The following is an 18371-nucleotide window of genomic DNA, read 5'->3' as shown; positions in this document are numbered from 1 at the left end:
ACCCAATACTCGATTTGGGCCAGTTGAACAACTTCTTGAGCCAAATTGTGCCGTGCGGTCGATTTCAGCGTTGCAGTTTGGTAGCTGGTCGAACCGGTCGAACCGTCGAAATCTTAACGGAGGGACGTTGAAATAAACAGCCTCTGTCTGTCGTCCTGTCAAATATTTTGTGAACAGCCGCCGGGACGTACGTGCGTGCGGGCGGGCGCTTGTGTGTTGCAGTGCTTTCGGATGCTGCTGACTAATTGCTACCCTCATTTACGCTCATAATGGAAATGGTGAGTAAAGGAATATGATTTTTGCATGGAATCATTTGAGGTTTAGGATTGGATGTTGGGTTAGGATTTGGTTTGGCCTCATATCGCAATTTCCGAAGTCGTTTTGAACTTCGAAACCATTTGGATTTACACTTCGGGATTATGATTTGGAGTTAGGGGTGAGAGTTGGGGTATGGATTAGAGCTACGTTTGCAAATTGGGGCTTCAGGATAGGTTGCAGATTTGGGTTAGGATTAGGATTTTAGGGAAGGGATTGATCAGTATTTTTTTTTTTTATATATATTGATCTTTCCTAGGCACATAGGGCCAAGGCTCAGCTGGGGGTCCCAGAGGAGCACTTTCGGGAGTTGACGGGCATGACCGAGGAGGCCTTTCTGACCAATCTCTACCTTTTCATGAAGAAGCGAGACACACCCATCGAGAGGATCCCTCATCTGGGCTTCAAACAAAGTACTTGAGTGTTTTGAAATTGTTGGTAGACTGAACCAAAAAAATGGACATCAACTATTATTACGTTATTGTGATTGAATGGACTCTAAGGTGCCGTTGTTCTTTTTTTCCCAGTCGATCTATTTGTGATGTTCAAGACAGTCCGAGACTTGGGGGGTTATCACCAGGTACGTTTTATGGCTTCGAGTCACGAAGCACCTCTGGGATTTTTCCGTTGTCGTCTAACTTTGTAACGTGGAGACGACTTTTCTCCGGACAGGTGACGTCTCAACAGCTTTGGAAGCAGGTCTACAACTCGCTAGGAGGGAACCCTCGCAGCACCAGCGCCGCCACCTGCACCCGCCGCCATTACGAGAAGTGAGTCAAGTGGGGAGGGGGTCAATTCAATCTGGAAACTGACATGGGGCTATCTGGAATAGACTGCTGCTGGCCTACGAGTGCCACCTGAAGGGAATGCAGATGAACGTGGTGTCGCCGCATGTGGTCGAGCACTACCGTTACCACGGCTACGGCGTGGCCGAGGACATAGAGGCGAGGGCGCTCAAACGCAAGATGATGTCACTGCCCATGCACCATCAGGTTGGTCACGTTATTTCTTGCCGGGGAGAAGAAAGATGTTTAAAGCAGGTGGGGCAATGGGCTCCATTTTGAGTCCGGGTTTCGGATTAGTATCGGAGTACCGGTAGATGTCTGATAATAGTTTACCGTAATTTTCGGACTATAAATCGCACCAGAGTATAAATCGCCCAAAAAAGTGAAAACAAAACATATATATATGTATATAAGTCGCTCCTGAGTCGAAAAACTATGAAAAAAAACGCGACTTATAGTCCGAAAATTACGGTAGTCGAGGCAGAATAGTGCCAGAGCGTGACACTTTAACAACCGGGTCACGCCCTTGCAATTATAGATTAACCTCATTCAGTATGTGAATGCGTAACTAAATTCCTGCTTAATACTAATGATAGACCGTTGAGTATGTTTGTAGTTCCGGTTTGATTAAATCAGAGGATGATGGAGGCAGACTAGGTCACCAGAGAAGCTAGTGGGGTATGACTAAACGAAGCACTTTGTTCTCCCACAGAATCATCCCAACCTCCAGCCAGGTCTTCCTCACCCCGTCTTTCCTCTCCAACTGCCACATCCCAACTGCTATCACTCAGGCGGCGCTATGCTGCCGCCTTACGTTCCCATGTCACCTTCCATGATGACACCACACAGCCCTCAGCCGGGCCCCCCGCCCAAATTCACCTTCCCCGCCTACGCTCCGGCTCAGACGGAACGCGTGAGGCCTTTGGACCACTTGCGCTTCCTGGCCGAGCAGTACAAATCGTCGTCGGGACTGAGCGAGCCTCTCAATCTGAGTATTAAAGCCGAGAGTCAGAGGATGGATGGGAATCCAAAATCGTCCTTCTCCCCACCCATGGCCAGCAAGAACCCAAAGTTTCTCAACATGCCCTCCTCGCTGTACACGCGTCTGCACTCGCAGGTAGCGAGGAAGGACGGCGCCAAGAAGCCGGACCAGGCGGTGGAGGTCGGAGCCGCGTCGTACCTCACCAGGGCCAGGGAGGACTTTGTGGTGGACCTCACCTCCAGAAGTAGTCCAGACTTTGACAGCACCCTGACAACGAGGGCCGACGGTCGCACCTGCTTCACCAAGCAGAGTCCGACAGAGTACCAAGTGCAAGACGAGGGTCCAGCGGCAAAGAAACCAAACGTCCAGCCTTGCCCGCCTCCCGGAAACGACGGAAAAATGGAGATCGAGATCCCCCTGTCTGTGTTCCGCAATTGGCTGCGGACGTACGGCCCCCCGGGCGCGACTCACGACCCCAAGCAGCTACCTCGCCTCTTGCAGGAGGTGTCGCAACAGAACAAGTACCCGCACCCGGGACAGGTTTTCTTTCACCCCGACTTCCATCGGCGGAGCATCGAAGATCTCAGGGTGCCGGACAAAAAGGAGCCGAGTCCAAACATCCAGACACCCACGATTCGCCACATCCCCAGCCAAAATCATTTCACCACCTTCGCAATGCCTTCCCCTCTTTCGAAAGCGAGCGCCGTTCCGGAGGCTTCTCGGTTCCCCCAGCCAGAAGTGAGCATGTCATCGAGCGGCCTCAGACCGCCGTCTTATTGGGAGGCCTCCGCTAAAGACAAACAAGCGCCCAGGAGCCCCAGTCCGGTTCCGCGCGATCTCTCGGTAACAACGAGCCATCAGAGAGACGGCGAGCCCAATCGGCGGAAGGCGGCGGAGGCAAAGAACTCACTGATGAATTCCAGCTCGGCCGCCTCCATGCTGCACCTCACCAGCGAGGAGGTGATGAAGCTCAAGAAAATCATCTCCAACTCCACGTGACACTCGTGACTCGTTTCAAGAACATCCGTTCACCATGGAGAGGGGGGGGGGGGGTTGTTTTGTATATATATATTTTTTTTACCCACATTTAAACTAACAAGTATTCCTCCTTCAAATGTTTAACATTCCAGAATGGGCAACTGAAAGAGTCAAGTTTGAAATAAAGGCCAAATATCCAGTCCTCTTCTTGTGTCTTGTTTTTCTAAGATGACGGAAAATTCTCGCTCTTTCACAAGACGAGTAATTGCGCACCGCACCTAAACCATACCAACAATTAAGTTAAAAAACAATGTGGGAATCGTAAAGGTTGAGCATTTAAAGACTGATAGCTGGCTTCGTGCCAGGTGGCGAAAAAATACACACCTAACTTGAGAAGCCGCCGCCTTATTTGAATTATTATAATCTTCTGTCACACACATGCAAATGAAGACAGAATAAAGCCGCTATGAGGATATGAAGTAACAAAGCAATTGGGATGGTTTTGGCTCGCCATCAGTGTCATGGGGAAAAAAAAAAAAGGTATTATAGTCTTTCATTTGTCTTCCGTGGCATTTAAAAGTATTATTTATCTATTTTTTCTCACGGTCTGAGCTAACAAAAGATTGAATTTTTCCTGTGCGACATCAATTAAAATGATCTAATTATTTCTATTTACTAAAAGGCAGACTGAGGGGAAAAAAATATTTGATTTTGTTTTACTTCCTTTAAAGTGAGAAGTTGACATACACGTCATTGGTATTTTTTTGTTTATCGTATTTCAAACTGTAAAATGGACGTCAACCGTTTTGGATCAACGTCCACAAGCTTCTCACGATTGTTAGCAGGAATTCTGGCCATTCGGCAAAACAAAAGCCGTCAAGATTTGTTTGTAAGAACAGCTTGTGCCTTATTTAATTGCCTTTCCACAAAGAGACCAATCTTGGGAAACAGAACCAACAGGTCGCTGATGCCAATATGTAATTACGTCTCGTCGGAAGTTTCTCCCTTGCTAACGACAATGCGAGAAATGTTGGCGTCTTGCGTAAGTAAAAGGCCATTTGTCCTCCTATTTAAACAAGCCATACTTTTTTGAAATAACATACTCCACGGAGTCATTTGTAAAAATATGTAAACATTACGACATTTTCCGGTACCAAATTACAGCATGGGTGAGTTGTTTTGTTTTTCTTACTATGCTGGTTATGATTGCAAACCAGATTTAAAAAACAAAAAACATCTGCCGTATCAGACTCAGGATCAAATATTCCAAATATGTTTTGCTGAAACTCAATGGAATGTTAAACAGATTTGACAGAATATTTTATATAAAAAAAAAAAAAAACATCTGCCGTATCGCACTCGGGATCAAATATTCCAAATATGTTTTGCTGAAACTCAATGGAATGTTACAGACAGATTTGACAGAATATTTTAAGCTTTAGGGGAATTTTAGGAGAAATTATTTGTATCCGAGGATAGGTGGAGAACTGGATTTGGACCTTTGGCTAAATGCCATGCTGCAATTCTATGCACTGTTTGTTTATCACTTTTCCTTTATACATACAAGGAACAAGATATACAAGGACCAACCACTTTTTTAGGTGTTACGCAAGCCTATTTATTGACATGATCAGATTTTGCTTGTTTTAGGCACTACCAGGCAATCTGACAACCTGCCATAACATTTTTCCTGCCACATCGCAGTGAAGATCTAAGATTTCCTACAGTCGCAAGGCCATAAATAGATTTGAACAATCTTACTAAGCCCTGCTGGTCAACATCGTGAAAAGTAGCTCAAAGCCAATGACGTGGTCATGTTTGGCGCCGCCAATTAGCAACGGCAGTATAATTAGCTTGTTTTGGAAAGTCGAAACTGGGTACGGCTAACACCCGTAGACCTGTTCTGGTGTTTGTTTGGAACGTAAAGGAACTATTTAGTCAGGCGTTACAAGAAAAGAAAACCAAAACAAAACTTTATCTGCATTCAATTGCATAATTAGCTCAAGTGTCGTTTCGCTCAATGAAAGGTGGTTTTACGTGTATTGTGTTGAAAAGGCCTGTTTTAAAAAAAAAAAAAAAGGGCACAAAAGAGGAGGTTGCTGTTGCTTCACATTATTTCACAGTCTGCTGTCCCACGTCAAAAAAAAATAAATTAATGCTGCACATTGAGAATGCAGGACCAACAGAAAGTTAGCGACGTTGGGCTTTGGGCTTAAATGGACCGAAATGGAACCATCAAGGAAAGTTCACCGTTGGAGTGCATTTTAGGACCGCCCTGAAAGTTCACCCAAAGCTGAAAAACTTTTTGGAGAAGTGCATGTTGGAAACGAAAGGTAAATGAGTGCGTGTCACGTTTCGTTCACTTCGGTGAAAATGTCACTTAGGAAGTACTGGGACACGTCGGTGGGCTCCTCTTGGGCTGCCACGCCGTCGCCGTGACGACACGACGACACCTACAACACACGCGCAAGAGTTTTAGCTAAGCGCTGTATAAAATTGAGAATCTCTTCTCCGTTGGGTTAAATAAAGGTAAAGCGCAAAAACGGGGGGAATAAATGCCACTGAGGTTTTTCACGAGCCTGCAGATGGCGCTCTTGAGCACTGCTTACCTCGGTTGAAGCCAGAGAGGGACTCGCTGATGCTTGCGATGCCATCGTTAATGACTCGGGCTCGGTTGTGCTTTGTGTCGTCTCCGGTTGGGCAGTTGTGGCCGTCGCCCGCTTTCTGGGCATACTTTGACGAACGTTCGGTCGGCGCGAAGCCGCTCTGCCTCGACGTGACTCGGACCGGGCAGCGCTGCTTGTCGTCGTCAGGAAGGAGAGGAAGCCTTTGGGTCCCCTATGGGAAAGTTGAACGTGAGCAGGTGTGGTATTGCTTAATTGCTGTCTTGAACTTTCATCACCTTTGCCGAGAACTTGTAACAGCTGAGGTGGTCGTGTCTTCACTTCCTGCAAGTGCTCCTGGATGTTCTGTGACTTCACTCTGAGAAAATAGAAGAGCAGAAAATGGACTTGAATCCAAATAGTTCATCTTCGAAATGCCTGCCCGGCCCATCGTACAAAAATCCTGCAATGTCAGCGCTACACTGTTACCGTGGCGACAGCCATCTCCTCACAAAGGATGCTAGATGGGGAACGGCTCGGCCCTGCAACCGCACTCTCCTCAGCATGGCTGCGAAGACAAAGAAGCACCATCATAATCCACGCAAGGTATCACACGTCAGCCATTTTGGACAGTTCTGACCTGTGCTGCGCTGATGGTTCCGCCCGGGGGGGCTGATGAGGAGATTCATCCAGCGGGACTTCCGTCAGGGACAGTATGAAGAAGGGCTCGGCCGTGTCTGACGCCTGTGGCAGCGCTGAGGTGACGGAACTCGTTTCAGACCCAAGCGGTGCGATAACAATGACATTCATTCCGCACGCCATTATTCTTCAGTCTCAATTAAAATACGAACAAAAGCGAGTTCTTAGCGTGACCAAGCCGGGCACAATACAACAATAACCACAAATTTCCCAAGCTTTTATTTCGTAAAAATCATATTTTTGGGGCTCCAGCAGTACTTAGTTACTTGACTTACTGTCTGGGAATACTGTAAGACTTGCAGAAGTTTGATTTGCTCCGGTGCTTGACGCCGAATCATCCTGTGGACGGACATTGGGTGAAACAGAAACTGACACTCCAGATTCCAAATTCAAACGCTTAACAGAAAGTCTGACATTTGTTAAATAGGTCAAATAAAGTTGCTACCTGGGCTGGTGCCAAACTCTCTGATGTAGAGCAGGCAGCCTGAACTTGATTGTCAGCGCCCTCTAGTGGGGTCGACAAGACAGTGGCTTGCCCTCAAGGACCAGGACAGAAACAGAATTAAAAATCCGAAAACTCTATGAGCAAGTTTTCCCGATGGAGGGTGTCAGACCTGCTCCTGTTTTGACCGCCGCTTGCCGGGACTGCCGAGCGCCGCGCCCGACGTTGGGCTTGGGTTTAACGAGCCTGCTTCGTCTCATCGCGGAGGTTTTGGGCAACAAAGTCTCGTCGGTGCTTTCAGGACAAACAGGGGAACTTTCAGATAGCAAATTCATGTTAGTGACAAATGATGGTTATATGGAGTTCATCTCGTGATAGTCTGGAGTTCCACAAAACATTCTGCTCACCATTTGGGGGCTTGAGCTTCTCCGCTCACTGGATTTGCTTCAGAAGTTCCAGAACTTTCCTGGGCCGAATCTGGCTTTGTGATGTTTAACGGGAGGCTGTCAGCTGTGGAATTTAAAGAACCAGTCGCCGTCACCGTGTCCTGGTGAGGAGAGATGTTTGCCGTTTCCTGGCCCACTGCTGGATCTTCACCAGTTTGAGCTTCAATAATGGACAACGTGGACATCTCCACTGTTTGACAGTCTGAGGTTACAATGGAGGCTTCATCCGGTCCATCCTTTGACCGAGCGGCGGACGCCGAGTTGGGTCGGACTTTGGGTGAAGAATCGACACCGTGGCCTGGTTCTTGCGCGGAGGAACAAGTCGGAGGTGCTTTTACGTCAGCTGTTGCTTCGCGAGTGGATTCGAGATCCGACAATGTGCTTGGTTCTTTTGTGCTTTGAGATTTAGACGGCAAGCTTCTGGATATCTGCAGGTTCGGTTTGACCTTTGCGAATCGACTTCTTCTGGAAACAACTTTGCTCGGGTTCTGACTTTCGGGTAACTCTTGCACGGTGCTGTCGTTTTGCTCCAAAGATTGATTGGATTCTTCGGCCTGGGGTTGGGCGACAGCAGCTTTAGATGCCTCCTGGTCATTACTCCGACCACTTTCAAGTGCGTCGGAATCTTTGGACTTTGTCTCGTCTGTGTTAAGTACGGATATTTCCTTCTCACTTGGAGTCGGTTCCTCTGGTTTCTGACTTTTTGATTCTTCCCGCATGGCAGCGTCAACTGGTCCACCTTCTTGGAGCAAAGGTGTCTTTGAGGCTTCGGCTTTGACTTGAAGAGCTGCTTCAGAATCCGGACTTCTTTCAAGGGCATCAGCTTCTGCGGACTTTGCGTCACTTGATACATTGACCATGGTCTCGCTAGAAGGCAATTCTGGTGTCTCTAAAGATGCTGGCCGTGGTTCGACTTCAGCTGTTGATTTCGAAGTGGGTTCCGGATCTGGCGACGGGCGAGTTTCTTTCGCAGTCTGAGGTTTAGGCCGTGTACTCCTTGATATTTGTGAAAGGTTCGGTTTTGGCTTGACCTTTGGGAACCGACTCCTGGTCGCTTTCTGAGATTGAAGTGCTTCTTGACTGGCAGTGTTACAATCGCCACTTTCTTGTAGCAAAGGTGTGTTTGACTCCTCGGGTTGTGGTTCTGCGACCGCAGCCGAGTAATTCTGCACGCTTTCAGCATTTGGAGGTGAAGGTTCTGTGGGCTCTAAGGTGGGAGTGTCCGTCGTCCGACCGACTCCGTCGTCTGTTAATGAAAATGGAATTTGTCTGGAAGCGTTTTCCTCGATGAATTCCGCTATCTCTTCCTCCAGGAGTTTGTCGGTCTCGTTCGCGCTCTCCGATCCGCTCTCTGCAACGAAGACACCGTTTGATCGTAACGCCGCAGTGCTTGAAGTAGGATTAACACGGCTTACTTGTTGTCTGCTCAGGCGGCGTCTCCGACCGAGAGGGGTGAGACACGTTGCCGATGGCCAGCAAGGTCCGAGCAGCCTCGTTGTAGCTCTCCACCTCGGACACTGAAGGGGGGAAAAAAACTAACGTTTCATTTCAACATTAGCGTTTGGAACACTGCAAAAGAGCCTCAACGTACCTTGGGGGTGTTCGGGAGACATTAAGTCAATAACGTCCTAAAAGGCAAGCGAGACTTTTATTAGGCTTTGTCAGACTCAAATCGACCAAAAAAAATACATATATAATCATAAAAGATGGATGGATGATGGAATCGTTGTTTTTCTTAAATTTGCGGAACTACATTCTAAGCAGGAGACACTTACGACCAGGAGGTCCAACTGATGCACGCAGGGTTCAGGTGGCCCTGTCTCACTTTTGTCCCCCTCACAGAGGGAATTGGGGTAGAGTCCCTCTTGGGAAATGTCCAACACATCAGACATGTTGCCCAAGATATCAAGCTGTATGGGATGGGAGGAGGGGTTGGATTATGGAAAGCATGCAAAGACAGATGTTGTGATGAAACTGATTTGTGACAAAAAAAAAAGTTTGGCACCTCCTCCATTGTCTCGTCCACCTGTGGGACGACAACCAAGGGGGAGCGAAGGCAGGCGGGCACAAAGGCTTCTTCTTCATCTCTCTGCTGGCGCTGCTCGTCTTCATCCTCGCTGGATTCAGACTGGGATGCTCGCAGGGTAATAAGTTTGGACTTTTTGGACGACGGGGCGGTGGAGGGCGCCGTCGCAGATCTGGACCTCTTGGGGGTGCGTTTTCGCTCAGGTTTCGAGGCGGACCCTTCTTCTTTGACGGGGTAATTTAAGAGGCTGGGAGTCTTGGGGACTCTCCCGTACCTGCAAGACAGTGGTACCTTCTCTTAGAAGTGCTCCAAGTGGAGTTATCAAGTTGAGGATGTACCGAGTGGGTTTTGCAGGTTTAGCGGTGTAATCTTCATCACCAGAGGAAACACCGCCATTATCATCATCATCACCGTTCTCCTTCTCATCGACTCCTTCAGGTGGCGTCTCTTTGTTCATCTGAAAAAAAAAAAGTTAGCAACTTCAGAGAGGTGAAGCTGGGTGGAAGCGTACTCAAGACGGCCCTGGACTCGTCACCTGCTCATTCGAGGCTTGGTCCGCCACACCGCCGTCCTTTAACGCCGACGCGTCGTCATCTGCCTTTGCGGCGGTCGGACCGGGTGGGAGCTTCTTACTCCACTTTCGGCCGAGGGGCAGGAGTGGTTTGGCCGCGCCGCCTCGTGAGAGTTTGGCGGGTTTAATCGTCGTGCTCTCGGCCGATTTGTCCGTAATTTCACACCTGGTCAAATGGCGATGTTGGATTCGGAGGAACGTTTCATATTTGTAAACAGGTTTCCTTACACTTGTGAATCGGGTTGATCCTCAGGAAGGGCTGCCTCTGCATCTTCAGGTGTGCAGGCATCGTCTGAGGGGACGAAAGCAATCACGCGATACAAAAAAACGTGCGGTTCAACAAGATGGCTCTACTCTGACAAACCTTCTCCGTTGTTCTTTTCACCCGCTTTGCTTTTGCTCTTTCGCTCCGAGACGTCCTCCGCAGTCTTCCGTTTGCGTTTCCTCCCGGCCTTGGAGGCGAGGACCTTACCATCCGCGTCGTTCTCTTTCTCTCCGTCCTCCGCCTCCGAGTTCAAGATGTCATCAATCTCCTCCTCCTCCTCGTCTTCCTCCTCCTCCTCGCTGTCGAGGAGATCGTCCAGAAACTCTTTGCCTGTCGTGGAGCATCATAACTAAGAGCAAGGAAGACTGGCAGAGAAGGTCCCCAACGAGGCTCGAGGAAGAGCCATTGTTCTCACAGAGCGGTGTGTGCACTCACTCTTTGCAACCTTTGAGCTCTTCTGCGAGTTCTTCCTCACCAGCGACTTGAGCTTCTTCCTGTTGGCTTGGACTTCCAGAATCTTCTCCAGCAGCTTCGTGAAATACTCGATGTCCAGCTTGCGTCGCTCTCCTGGAGGACAAACGGCAACATGGAGTCATCTTGGGAGGTTCCGAGAAAAACATCTGGCGTCGCTATTGATGGGATCCTCACGGAAAGCTTTGTCGATTCTCCACGAGTTCTGTCGCTCCTCTTTTTTGAATTTGTTCTGTAAGTTTGAACACGCACACATGGAAAAAAATATATATACGACTACGTCAACACAACACAGCAACGCTCTTCTTGACAGACCCGTATCTCCGTCCGGGTTCTGTTGTGAAAAAGCTGGCCGATCATGGAGAAGTCGGTTCCCACCATGCTGATCGCTAGGAAGAACATGTCTGTCTCTGCGGGAATTGGGAGACGTGGAAAAAGCAAGCTCGAAGATGCACGCAACTTTTGCTTGGCTACAAATTGCTGTTGCTACAACCTTCGCTGGTCCAAGGCTTGCAGTAGGTGGACGGCCTGAAACTGGAGTAGGTGGTGGTGGAGCCGCGCTCGAAGATGGGGTCACGCCCTTCCGCCGGGTTCGGTCCTTTGGTTCGCTTGACCTCCACGGTCAAGCTGGGACACACAAGCGCTCACAATTTATTTTACAGTGAATCCTTCGGGGTTGTTTTTTTTTTTTTTTTGCATTAGTGCACCTACCTCTCCTCATCCAGGATCAGAGTGCCGTCTTCGGCCACTTTGATCCGCGGCATCAACATCGCATCATCTTCTTCCTCCTCCTCCGCTGCTGCCTCTTCCTCCTCCGCCTGTCTTCTCGTCTCCGGGACAACCTCCGGGTTCAATTTCGGCACTCTTTCGGTCGATCTGGGGTTAGCGTCAAAGTAGAAAAGCGAGTTCCAACTTGCCCAGCCTTGAGGGTGGACTCGGGCGGACTTGAAGGTGAACTCACTTCTCCGGGGAAACCGTAGTCATGTTGCCCTGAGGGTCGTCCTCTAAACTGTACCTGTGATACGGCAGTTGCGGGTCACAAAAAGAAAAGAAACGAGCGAGCGAGGTGGACTCACGACATAGGGTTGGACGATGGCAGGTAGCGGATGAGATCCCTCATGGTCATTTTGGAAGGATCCAAAGTGTATTCATTGTCATTCTTCCTCTTTGCTTTCTCTGCACGCTGCAAGGTGACATCATTTCACATTATTGGTCCAAATATGATTTGTTTGGAGTTTTACATTTTTTTTTTTTTTTTGTGTAACCAATTAGAAAGAAGTATTCCAAAAACAAACCTTTTCTTTCCGCATCTCCTGTCTGAGCATTTTGCGCAGTTTGAGAGCTTTTTCCATCCTTTGAATGTCCGACGGGTCGTTCAAAAGTCGACTCAGGGAGAATCGGGGAATCAACGACTTCTCGCTCTTTGTCGACAGGAGAGTCCTGGCTTTTTCCGACACTGCCGTCGCTTCTTTATCCGGTGGCCTGGGGGGAACTTTGAAGACCACATCGTCTGACGGCACCAAAGCCTTGTCTGTTTGTTTTATTCCTTTTGGGGAGTGGTCAGCAGAGATGGCAGCTGCTTGTTCTGAATCGGCAGAAGGTTCAGGCTCAGGTTCGGGCTCAGGCGGCGTCGGTGACTGAGCCCCGGACTGTGCCGCTTGAGCTTCACATTGTGGCTCAAGTTCTGAATCTTTCGGGGGACTTTTAGAGTCCACCTTGGCAGGGGACTTTGGCGTTCGAGTGATGGCAGCGAGGCGGCCCGGGCCCACTCTGGGCTTGACAGAGAAGCGTTTCCTCCTCTGGACAGCCGCTGAGGAGCTGGTGCCATCCCCACTTGGATCGTTTCCATCACTAATCAAGACACAAAGATGTCTACATTAACCAATTGTGCCTGAAACCATAACTAATTAACTAAATAACCAACTCACCTCACGGTGGTAGATTTAGCTTCAGGCGCGTCAATGGGTTTGCTGTCAGTCACCGTGGAGGCCGCCGCGTTCTCCTCGACATCTTTCGGAGGAGCCTCTTTGGCCTCCTGACTTGACGGTGCGGTTTCTTGCGACGAAGCCGCCGTCCTCCCGACCCCGCCCACATTGGGACGAACGCTAAACCTCGAGCGGCGAAACATCGGGACCTGAACGTTTCACAAGAGGCTTCAATCAGCTGGATCACACTGGAATGGCATCGAACTGGATGACTTTTCAAGACAAGAAAAACAATTGAAATGGAAAGAAAAGCCACTAAATTAAAATGTCGGGCAAAATAGCCTCCTTACTGTCTGTGGCAAGATAGAAAATAGTTTGTCTTCACAATAACATTGCACCATTACCACTCACATGGCATTTGTAAAACTGACTTTTGGTGCAATATTGACATTGTCGGTCAGCAGTTCTCGGATATACAGCTAGCTCGTGAGAGCTTTTAAAAGAGCATAAACACCCCACTGTTGGTTTGAGTTAGGGTTAGGGTTAACTAAAATCAAAATATAGATTAAATATACGAATTGGAAATAGGTATGGAGAAGGTAAAGATAAAACTCCAACAAACATGATAACGACTGCCTTTCTATCGTGTTCCGTCTTTAAGTTACGCAAAACCAAAAAAGGATTTTATCGTTGATATTCGACGGTTTGCTGAACACTTACCTGCCGACTATAGTTTCGTCAGTGAGGATTAAATAGCCATTAATCGACGAGGGAAAGGATCCTGACAGACCAGAAGCTAATCCGCCATGTTGGCAATGACGGAATATTTCCTCGCCCGCGCGGTGCATTATGGGAAATGTAGTCTCAGATTTCGGTCGATTAGTTTTTTTAGTATAATAAATTAATATTGCTACATCTTGGATCATTTCCAACAAGACACAAATCAGTCAGTGCTGCTTCATAATTTTATTTCATTTTTTTTCTTTTTTCAATACAGTCAACATCAGGAGTTTCTGGTTTAAAAATTAACCTATTTTAGACGTCTATTTTTGGTTTAAAAATCAACCTATTTTAGACGTCTATTTTTGGTTTAAAAATCAACCTATTTTAGACGTCTATTTTTGGTCTAAAAATCAACCTATTTTAGACGTCTATTTTTGGTTTAAAAATCAACCTTTTTTAGACGTCTATTTTTGGTTTAAAAATCAACCTATTTTAGACGTCTATTTTTGGTTTAAAAATCAACCTATTTTAGACGTCTATTTTTTGTTTAAAAATCAACCTTTTTTTAGACGTCTATTTTTGGTTTAAAATTCAACCTATTTAATACATCTATGTTTGGTTTAAAAATCAACCTTGTTTATTCAATTTTTGGTTTAAAAATCAACCTTTTTTAAACGTCTATTTTTGGTCTGAAAATCAACTTAATTTTATCTTTATCAGTGGTACAGGAATAACCAATTCACATGTACGGATCAATATGCTTGTTAAACCCAAACAACGTCTGTGCATTATTTATACAACTTACGGCTTGTTCAGACTTCAAAATTCCAAAATATGAGCATATTTCATGTTTTTAATTTAGACGTCTAGTAAATTGAGCCAAGATCAAGATTTTGCAAATTATTAAGGGTTGGGAAACTTTGTTGAATGACCCTACCTCGACAGTTTAGTTTTGACTATTTTAGGTCTATAAATTAACTTATTTTAGGTCTATAAATCAACCTATTTTAGATCTATAAATAAACCTATTTTAAACGTCTACTTTAGGTCTATAAATCAACCTAAGGGTCTATAAATCAACCTAATTTAGGCGTCTATTTTAGGTTTATATATCAACCTATTTTAGATCTAAAAATCAACCTATTTTAGACGTCTATTTCTGGTCTATAAATCAACCTATTTTAGATCTATTTTAAACGTCTACTTTAGGTCTATAAATCAACCTAAGGGTCTATAAATCAACCTAATTTAGGCGTCTATTTTAGGTCTATATATCAACCTATTTTAGATCTAAAAATCAACCTATTTTAGACATCTATTTCTGGTCTATTTTAGATCTATAAATAAACCTATTTTAAACGTCTACTTTAGGTCTATAAATAAACCTAAGGGTCTATAAATCAACCTAATTTAGGCGTCTATTTTAGGTCTATATATCAACCTATTTTAGATCTAAAAATCAACCTATTTTAGATGTCTATTTCTGGTCTATAAATCAACCTATTTTAGATCTATTTTAAACGTCTACTTAAGGTCTATAAATCAACCTAAGGGTCTATAAATCAACCTAATTTAGGCGTCTATTTTAGGTCTATATATAAACCTATTTTAGATCTAAAAATCAACCTATTTTAGACGTCTATTTCTGGTCTATAAATCGTCTATTTTAGGTCTATATATCAACCTATTTTAGATCTAAAAATAAACCTATTTTAAACGTCTACTTTAGGTCTATAAATCAACCTAAGGGTCTATAAATCAACCTAATTTAGGCGTCTATTTTAGGTCTATATATCAACCTATTTTAGATCTAAAAATCAACCTATTTTAGACGTCTATTTCTGGTCTATAAATCGTCTATTTTAGGTCTATATATCAACCTATTTTAGATCTAAAAATCAACCTATTTCAGACGTCTATTTCTGGTCTATTTGAGATCTATAATTAAACCTATTTTAAACGTCTACTTTAGGTCTATAAATCAACCTAAGGGTCTATAAATCAACCTAATTTAGGCGTCTATTTTAGGTCTATATATCAACCTATTTTAGATCTAAAAATCAGCCTATTTTAGACGTCTATTTCTGGTCTATAAATCAACCTATTTTAGATCTATTTTAAACGTCTACTTTAGGTCTATAAATCAACCTAAGGGTATATAAATCAACCTAATTTAGGCGTCTATTTTAGGTCTATATATATCAACCTATTTTAGATCTAAAAATCAACCTATTTTAGACGTCTATTTCTGGTCTATTTTAGATCTATAAATAAACGTATTTTAAACGTCTACTTTAGGTCTATAAATCAACCTAAGGGTCTATAAATCAACCTAATTTAGGCGTCTATTTTAGGTCTATATATCAACCTATTTTAGATCTAAAAATCAACCTATTTTAGACGTCTATTTCTGGTCTATAAATCGTCTATTTTAGGTCTGTATATCAACCTATTTTAGATCTAAAAAAATAAACCTATTTTAAACATCTACGTTAGGTCTATAAATCAACCTAAGGGTCTATAAATCAACCTAATCTAGGCGTCTATTTTAGGTCTATATATCCACCTATTTTAGATCTAAAAAATCAACCTATTTTAGACTTCTATTTCTGGTCTATAAATCAACCTATTTTAGATCTATAAATAAACCTATTTTGAACGTCTACTTTAGGTCTATAAATCAACCTAAGGGTCTATAAATCAACCTAATTTAGGTGTCTATTTTAGGTCTATATATCAACCTATTTTAGATCTAAAAATCAATCTATTCTAGACGTCTATTTCTGTTTTAAAAATTAACCTATTTTAGACGTCTATTTTTGGTTTAAAAATCAACCTATTTTAGACGTCTATTTTTGGTCTAAAAATCAACCTATTTTAGACGTCTATTTTTGGTTTAAAAATCAACCTTTTTTAGACGTCTATTTTTTGTTTAAAAATCAACCTTTTTTAGACGTCTATTTCTGGTCTATAAATAAACCTATTTTAGATCTATTTTAAACATCTACTTTAGGTCTATAAATCAACCTAAGGGTCTATAAATCAACCTAATTTAGGCGTCTATTTTAGGTCTATATATCAACCTATTTTAGATCTAAAAACCAACCTATTTTAGACGTCTATTTCTGGTCTATTTTAGATCTATAAATAAACCTATTTTAAACGTCTACTTTAGGTCTATAAATCAACCTAAGGGTCTATAAATCAACCTAATTTAGGCGTCTGTTTTAGGTCTATATATCAACCTATTTTAGATCTAAAAATAAACCTATTTTAGACGTCTATTTCTGGTCTATAAATCGTCTATTTTAGGTCTATATATCAACCTATTTTAGATCTAAAAATAAACCTATTTTAAACGTCTACTTTAGGTCTATAAATCAACCTAAGGGTCTATAAATCAACCTAATTTAGGCGTCTATTTTAGGTCTATATATCAACCTATTTTAGACGTCTATTTCTGGTCTATAAATCGTCTATTTTAGGTCTATATCAACCTATTTTAGATCTAAAAATCAACCTATTTTAGACGTCTATTTCTGGTCTATTTGAGATCTATAATTAAACCTATTTTAAACGTCTACTTTAGGTCTATAAATCAACCTAAGTGTCAATAAATCAACCTAATTTAGGCGTCTATTTTAGGTCTATATATCAACCTATTTTAGACGTCTATTTCTGGTCTATAAATCAACCTATTTTAGATCTATTTTAAACGTCTACTTTAGGTCTATAAATCAACCTAAGGGTCTATAAATCAACCTAATTTAGGCGTCTATTTTAGGTCTATATATCAACCTATTTTAGATCTAAAAATCAACCTATTTTAGACGTCTATTTCTGGTGTATTTTAGACCTATAAATAAACCTATTTTAAACGTCTACTTTAGGTCTATAAATCAACCTAATTTAGGCGTCTATTTTAGGTCTATATATCAACCTATTTTAGATCTAAAAATCAACCTATTTTAGACGTCTATTTCTGGTCTATAAATCAACCTATTTTAGATCTATTTTAAACGTCTACTTTAGGTCTATAAATCAACCTAAGGGTCTATAAATCAACCTAATTTAGGCGTCTATTTTAGGTCTATATATCAACCTATTTTAGATCTAAAAATCAACCTATTTTAGACGTCTATTTCTGGTCTATAAATCAACCTATTTTAGATCTATAAATAAACCTATTTTAAACGTCTACGTTAGGTCTATAAATCAACCTAAGGGTCTATAAATCAACCTAATTTAGGCGTCTATTTTAGGTCTATATATCAACCTATTTTAGATCTAAAAATCAACCTATTTTAGACGTCTATTTCTGGTCTATAAATCAACCTATTTTAGATCTATAAATAAACCTATTTTAAACGTCTACGTTAGGTCTATAACTCAACCTAAGGGTCTATAAATCAACCTAATCTAGGCGTCTATTTTAGGTCTATATATCAACCTATTTTAGATCTAAAAAATCAACCTATTTTAGACTTCTATTTCTGGTCTATAAATCGTCTATTTTAGGTCTATATATCAACCTATTTTAGATCTAAAAATAAACCTATTTTAGACGTCTATTTCTGGTCTATTTGAGATCTATAATTAAACCTATTTTAAACGTCTACTTAAGGTCTATAAATCAACCTAAGGGTCTATAAATCAACCTAATTTAGGCGTCTATTTTAGGTCTATATATCAACCTATTTTAGATCTAAAAATCAACCTATTTTAGACGTCTATTTCTGGTCTATAAATCAACCTATTTTAGATCTATTTTAAACGTCTACTTTAGGTCTATAAATCAACCTAATTTAGGCGTCTATTTTAGGTCTATATATCAACCTATTTTAGATCTAAAAATCAACCTATTTTAGACGTCTATTTCTGGTTTATAAATCGTCTATTTTAGGTCTATATATCAACCTATTTTAGATCTAAAAATAAACCTATTTTAAACGTCTACTTTAGGTCTATAAATCAACCTAAGGGTCTATAATTCAACCTAATTTAGGCGTCTATTTTAGGTCTATATATCAACCTATTTTAGATCTAAAAATCAACCTATTTTAGACGTCTATTTCTGGTCTATAAATCAACCTATTTTAGATCTATTTTAAACGTCTACTTTAGGTCTATAAATCAACCT

General features: G+C 42.8%; 2 protein-coding genes across 3 annotated transcripts; one reads left to right on the top strand and one right to left on the bottom strand.

The window, feature by feature from the left end:
• Positions 1 to 114: 114 nt before the first annotated feature.
• On the top strand, positions 115 to 3262 carry arid6 (AT-rich interaction domain 6). Its single transcript, XM_061293696.1, has 6 exons — positions 115 to 278; positions 575 to 728; positions 843 to 895; positions 988 to 1085; positions 1148 to 1307; positions 1813 to 3262. The coding sequence occupies exons 1-6, from the start codon at positions 270 to 272 to the stop codon at positions 3079 to 3081; spliced, it is 1743 nt and encodes a 580-aa protein (XP_061149680.1). The 5' UTR covers positions 115 to 269; the 3' UTR covers positions 3082 to 3262.
• zgc:162472 (uncharacterized protein LOC553495 homolog) lies at positions 313 to 13338 on the bottom strand. 2 transcript variants are annotated; one of them, XM_061293692.1, is made up of 27 exons: positions 13229 to 13338; positions 12512 to 12717; positions 11879 to 12434; positions 11660 to 11766; positions 11545 to 11598; positions 11295 to 11459; positions 11077 to 11210; positions 10899 to 10993; positions 10761 to 10815; positions 10548 to 10679; positions 10212 to 10442; positions 10076 to 10139; positions 9812 to 10013; positions 9615 to 9733; positions 9256 to 9550; positions 9026 to 9160; positions 8842 to 8878; positions 8666 to 8767; positions 7212 to 8601; positions 6977 to 7119; positions 6808 to 6899; positions 6638 to 6701; positions 6304 to 6418; positions 6153 to 6231; positions 5963 to 6042; positions 5670 to 5898; positions 313 to 5513 (listed from the first exon to the last, which is right to left on the bottom strand). In XM_061293692.1, exons 2-27 carry the CDS (start codon positions 12709 to 12711, stop codon positions 5409 to 5411), a joined length of 4980 nt encoding a protein of 1659 aa, XP_061149676.1. In that variant the 5' UTR covers positions 12712 to 12717; positions 13229 to 13338; the 3' UTR covers positions 313 to 5408. The 2 variants fall into 2 exon arrangements, with proteins under 2 accessions (XP_061149676.1, XP_061149677.1); XM_061293693.1 differs by having other exon boundaries at positions 6977 to 7098.
• Between the last annotated feature and the right edge of the window lie 5033 nt (positions 13339 to 18371).

Source organism: Syngnathus typhle, linkage group LG12 (genome assembly GCF_033458585.1).
Source record: "Syngnathus typhle isolate RoL2023-S1 ecotype Sweden linkage group LG12, RoL_Styp_1.0, whole genome shotgun sequence".
In the NCBI taxonomy this organism is placed as follows: domain Eukaryota; kingdom Metazoa; phylum Chordata; class Actinopteri; order Syngnathiformes; family Syngnathidae; genus Syngnathus; species Syngnathus typhle.
This window is presented reverse-complemented; position numbering and strand designations above follow the sequence as displayed.

Coding starts and splice junctions, on each gene's coding strand:
- zgc:162472 (XM_061293692.1), bottom strand. CDS start 12,711: ATGTTTCGCCGCTCGAGGTTTAGCGTTCGTCCCAATGTGGGCGGGGTC. Junction 11,599..11,659: donor CCATCGTCCAACCCTATGTC/GTGAGTCCACCT, acceptor GCCGTATCACAG/GTACAGTTTAGAGGACGACC. Junction 10,140..10,211: donor TGAAAAGAACAACGGAGAAG/GTTTGTCAGAGT, acceptor TCGTCCCCTCAG/ACGATGCCTGCACACCTGAA.
- arid6 (XM_061293696.1), top strand. Junction 896..987: donor ACTTGGGGGGTTATCACCAG/GTACGTTTTATG, acceptor TTCTCCGGACAG/GTGACGTCTCAACAGCTTTG. Junction 1,308..1,812: donor CACTGCCCATGCACCATCAG/GTTGGTCACGTT, acceptor GTTCTCCCACAG/AATCATCCCAACCTCCAGCC.